This window comes from Squalius cephalus (assembly GCF_949319135.1).
Source record: "Squalius cephalus genome assembly, chromosome: 6".
Taxonomy (NCBI): domain Eukaryota; kingdom Metazoa; phylum Chordata; class Actinopteri; order Cypriniformes; family Leuciscidae; genus Squalius; species Squalius cephalus.
Genome location: NC_137127.1, coordinates 30,921,936 through 30,927,401, shown reverse-complemented (window position 1 = coordinate 30,927,401; position 5,466 = coordinate 30,921,936). Strand labels below are relative to the sequence as shown.

Here is a 5,466-nt window from a genome sequence, read left to right as displayed (position 1 = left end):
TAAAATATTTTATTTTAATTTGTAATAATATTTCACAATATTACTGTTTCTATTGTATTTTTGATAAATGCAGTCTTTGTGAGCATAAGACACTTCTTTCAAAAACATTTAAAAAATGTTAATGTTTCCAAACTTTTGACAGGTATTGTACAACAAAATGCAAACTGTGCAAAATTGCAAATATTTTCAACAAATATGCAAACACATATTTTATAGTATCAGGGTAAATCATAACCTTATGCTCAAATATAACTGAATATTCCAATATTCTGAGTTTTGCAATTTAAAAGTTTTAAAACAAGATTTTATTTCCACTCGTACTTGACCTGACTCGTGTCCTGCCCTCATTGGCTACACTCTCAATCATTCATCCATATTAATTTTGTCTATAAAATGACAAATACATTATCAGGTAATTTGCATTTGGTAGTGGCAGTGGAGCTTAATCTTTGGGATGCTTCTCTTTCTTTATACACTCCTGCTTTTACATCAGCTTCATACAAAGGCGGGAAACACTCTATGCCGAATGATGGGAGACCCTAATTATCCACTGATTTCCAAGAATGGAGACATAACAATTGGAGCACTTTTTCCTGTTCACAGCACAGAGACACTGCCTTCATTTGAGTTTACAAATAAACCTCAGCCTCTATCATGCTCCAGGTTTGTTATTAGAGGATAATATGGATTTGTTTAAGTAGAATTAAAATGCATTATAACCATACATTTATTTTATAATAGCAAATATCGTAATATTAGGGTATTTCAAGCATGAATATGTGAAATAAAAAAAGCTTAATGCAATTAATATTGTTCCCTTCTCCGCCTTATCTTTTTGGTAATTTAGTTACTATTTAGTCTACTTTTTAACGTTTATTTTCACAGTGTGAATCTGAGAGATTTTCGACTGGTGCAAATCATGATCTTTGCCATTGAAGAGATTAACAGAAGTGAAAATTTGCTCCCAAATGTGTCTATTGGTTATCGAATCTATGATACCTGTGGTTCAAGACTGTCTACCATGAGTGCAATTATGGGACTGATGAATGGTCAAGAATGTGGAGCAGGAGACAGGACATGGAATGGAATCATAGGAGATTCAGAGTCTTCTGCCACAGTGGTTCTGTCCAGAACTACAGGACCTTTTAAAATTCCAGTGGTAAAGAGCAATAACATAATTGTTTAACACAATGATTGTTAACTATTTCACTGTGTCCTGTGCTTTCTTTTTCAGATAAGTCACTCTGCTTCATGTGAATGCCTCAGTAATAGGAAAGATTATCATTCATTCTTCAGGACTACGGCTAGTGATTACCACCAGAGCAGAGCACTTGCATACATAGTCAAGCATTTAGGCTGGACTTGGGTGGGAGCTGTGAACAGCGACAATGACTATGGAAACTATGGAATGGCTATATTTCTTAAAATGGCCCAGGAAGAGGGGATTTGTGTTGAGTACTCTGTGAAATTCTATCGAACAGAGACAGAAAAACTACAGAAAATCGTACATACAATTAAAAAAAGTACTGCGAAAGTGGTTGTTGCATTTGTTTCATTTCTTGAGATGGGCTTACTTATTGATCAGCTAAGTATTCAGAACATTACAGGCCTCCAAATGATTGGTGTCAAGTCATGGATAACTTCAGAAAATTACATCACTTCAAACAGTTTTCGTGTACTGGGAGGGTCACTGGGGTTTGCATTGAGAAAAATCAATATTGAAGGGTTTTCAGATTATGTTAGAAAACCATTCTGGGACACAGCCTTCCCATGCTCACAAATTGAGGGGAATTCTACTCAATATGCATTAAGTTGCAGAAGATATGAGAATCTACTTGTGCTGAAAAATTATAATGAAGATGTTGCTGAATACAGATATGCAAGCAATGTCTACAATGCAGTTTATGCAGTGGCTCATTCACTACACAGTTTGCTCAAGTGCAAGGAACAAGAAGGTTGTGAGAAAGGCCTGACAATAAAAGCACAGCAGGTAAAGATACAACACAGATGAATAGAAAGGGAGAAAAAGAGTGTAATAATATTTATAGTGAGCAGTGTTAAAACAATATTGTACAAAACTTTCTTTTTTCATTAGGTTGTTGAAGCTCTGAAAAAAGTAAATTTCACAGTAAAATTTGGAGATAATGTGTGGTTTGACACCACTGGTGCCACAGTAGCTCAATATGAAGTTGTGAACTGGCAGCAGGACTCAGATGGATTATTCCAGTTTAAACCAGTGGGATACTATGACACTTCATTACCTCCTCACCAGCGCTTTGTGCTCAACACTGCAAACATAATCTGGGCTGGAGGAAAGTTGGAGGTAAATAACCTGTAAAATAGTGTTTGTTTAAATTGAGAGAACACTGAATATCAAATCCTAAAAAAAAAAGTAAATACTTGTATTGACCTTGATGAAAGACAAAGATACTGAAAAAATTAAACATACTGTTATATAGGTAAATGTATTACATTTTCTTAAAAAAAAAAAAAAAAACCACCGCCTATTCTGACAGCTCTGCACCTATTCAAGGTTTAGAACAAAAAACTGTATAACTTTTTTTTTGTAGAAGCCAAGGTCTGTGTGCAGTGAGAGCTGTCCTCCAGGCACTAGGACGGCTGTACAGAAAGGAAGACCTGTCTGCTGTTATGACTGTATTCCATGCGCAGAAGGAGAAATCAGTAATGAGACAGGTAATCTTCAGCCCATCTCACACTTTAAAAGAATATTGCTTCTTTTTGTGTTTTCCCTCTAACTTTGTCGTTTCTTAGCAAAAAAGTTCAATTCAATACTTTTGTCTCAACTAGTCATCACATCTTCCTTCCCAGATTCAATTAACTGCAAGCAGTGTCCAGAAGAACACTGGTCCAATGCTGAGAAAAATGAATGTGTGTTAAAGACTGTAGAGTTTCTGTCATTCACAGACGTTATGGGTATAGTGCTAGTCTTTTTCTCACTGTTTGGAGTAGGATTAACTGCACTGATGGCCATCCTGTTTTACAGCAAGAAGGACACCCCTATAGTAAAAGCCAACAATTCAGAGCTGAGCTTCCTGCTTCTCTTCTCATTGACTCTGTGTTTCCTCTGTTCACTTACTTTCATTGGTCGGCCCACTGAGTGGTCTTGTATGTTGCGTCACACAGCATTTGGGATCACTTTTGTCCTCTGTATCTCCTGTGTTCTGGGGAAAACAATAGTGGTGTTAATGGCCTTCAAGGCTAGACTTCCAGAAAGCAATGTAATGAAATTGTTTGGGCCTTCACAACAACGACTCAGTGTTCTTGCCTTTACAATTATACAGGTTCTTATCTGTGTTCTTTGGCTAACAATATCCCCTCCAGTTCCCTACAAAAATATGAAATATTATAAGGAAAAGATCATTCTTGAGTGCAGCTTGGGTTCTGCTATAGGATTCTGGGCAGTGCTGGGTTATATTGGCCTACTGGCTATCTTGTGCTTCATTTTGGCCTTTCTGGCTCGTACACTGCCTGATAACTTCAATGAAGCGAAATTCATCACATTCAGTATGCTCATATTCTGTGCTGTTTGGATCACGTTTATTCCAGCTTATGTCAGTTCTCCTGGAAAATTTACTGTAGCTGTGGAGATATTTGCCATTTTAGCCTCAAGCTTCAGTTTACTATTCTGCATATTTACAACTAAATGTTATATTATCCTGTATAAGCCTGAACAAAATACAAAGCAACATGTGATGGGAAAAATACCACCTAAGTCCTATTGAGAATTAAACTATTCTCATGTTAGTGTAACTTGTTGTTTTTGTTGCTTTTTTATAATATTTTGTAAAAGATAAATATGAACATTTTTCATCAAAACCCATTTAATCCCATTGGTCACCGTGAAGTGAACGAAAATAAGGTTTTCATTTATAAAGCTCTAAAAATGTTACTGACTGGTATTTTAGTGCATTTCCTGCAAATATGGAAAAAATAAAAGGGTCTCAATTAAATATGTGCAGTGTCACATGGTTAGTGCAATTTGTCACATGACCAGAGCAGTTTACTTCCTGTTTGCACCATGTGAAGATGATGGCTGCATTAAAGCTCCGAAACAAAAGGTTAGTAAAGTATGTTAACTTAAAGATATGACAAAGATTTTAGGTACACATTATCTTTAAGGTGTCTAATATTAATATATGAATTCACAATTATTCAGTTCCCTTTCAAGGAAACTCGCGCAGCGTCAAAATGCTGTGGGAACACACCTGTGTGATTGCGTCATGAAGCATGTATGGCAGATGACGTCATAGGCGGGTGACGTCATCAACCAGGAAACTATAAAGCACCCCTGAACCAAACAGCGTCAGCTTCTGTTGCCGAGGCAGAACAGCGGCTCCAGTCGTGGGGTTCACAAATGGATCTAGCAGAGGGGTTAGAGACGAGCCTGCCCCTTTCTCTGCCTTCACCTGCCAGTTCCAGTGCCTCAGCTCAGGGTTTGGAAGCACGCATTGCAGTTACTTCTGCCCAGACTGAGGCACCGGTACTGCAATTATCCAGTTGTGAGGAGCTGTTGTCAGTGTCAAGACAGGAGATACTGAAGACTTGTCACTTCAGTCTTTTGCATGTGAGGAGCTAGTGGAGGTTATCACTCGTGCTGTTGACAAATTAAGCATTGAGTTGCCCACGGACAAACAAGAGACCAGGCAGAAAAGCAAGGTAGATTAATACTTTCTGCCTTCCCGCATGCAGCCTCCACGCCGGTGCTTGACGTTCTTTCCCAACCTCCACACTGAGGTGTCGAAGTCGTGGAAAAGACCAGTTTCATACCGTGTGTTTAGCCCACAAACGTCCACCTATTCAAACATTCATGGGCTTAAACAATCAGGTTATGGGGCAATGCCCAGGGCTGAAGAGAAGCTTGCAAGCCATCTCTCCCCTGAGTAAGCATTGTCCTTCAACCAAGCGACTCAGAGCATCATCGGCTTTGGTGGGTAAAGATTATTCTTTATTATTCTTTATTTTTAATCTTAAGATTATTCGGCAGGTCAGACCGCGGCATGTCTGTACACCATGTCAATACTGCAGGCATACAAGGCCGACCTATTGAAAGACGCAGAGCTGGAAAGTAACTAATTACAAATACTTTTGTTATAGTACTTGAGTAGATGTTTCAATTTTTTCTACTTTCTTGAGTATAATTAAATTGTTGTACTTTTACTTGAGTAGAATAAAAATAAAGTATTCAACTTCGCTACATTTATTTTTCACCAAAAGTACAAAGTACTTTGACAAAATGTGCCGACGGAGCAACAGGGCAAGCTTACGTTTGACAGACACTTTTAAAACTACTGCGGTGGATCCCTGCGCTTCAGCCAATCACAGACAGGTCTGATGCGCTTCAGTCAATAACAGACAGGTCTGACTCGGGTGCAAAACCAATCAAAACTTCCAGTTCGGCTGAGGAGCGGGGACTTTCACCATGCTTTGACATTCAATCACTGGCGC

At 38.3% G+C, this 5,466-nt stretch overlaps 1 protein-coding gene across 1 annotated transcript; it reads left to right on the top strand.

Annotated features, from left to right (window-relative positions):
* Nucleotides 1–454: 454 nt before the first annotated feature.
* Nucleotides 455–3,743, top strand: LOC307160468 (extracellular calcium-sensing receptor-like; the record flags this gene model as incomplete). Its single annotated transcript, XM_079874599.1, has 6 exons — nt 455–663; nt 886–1,159; nt 1,235–1,990; nt 2,096–2,323; nt 2,571–2,694; nt 2,830–3,743. 6 exons carry the CDS (start codon nt 455–457, stop codon nt 3,741–3,743), a joined length of 2,505 nt encoding a protein of 834 aa, XP_079730725.1.
* Between the last annotated feature and the right edge of the window lie 1,723 nt (nt 3,744–5,466).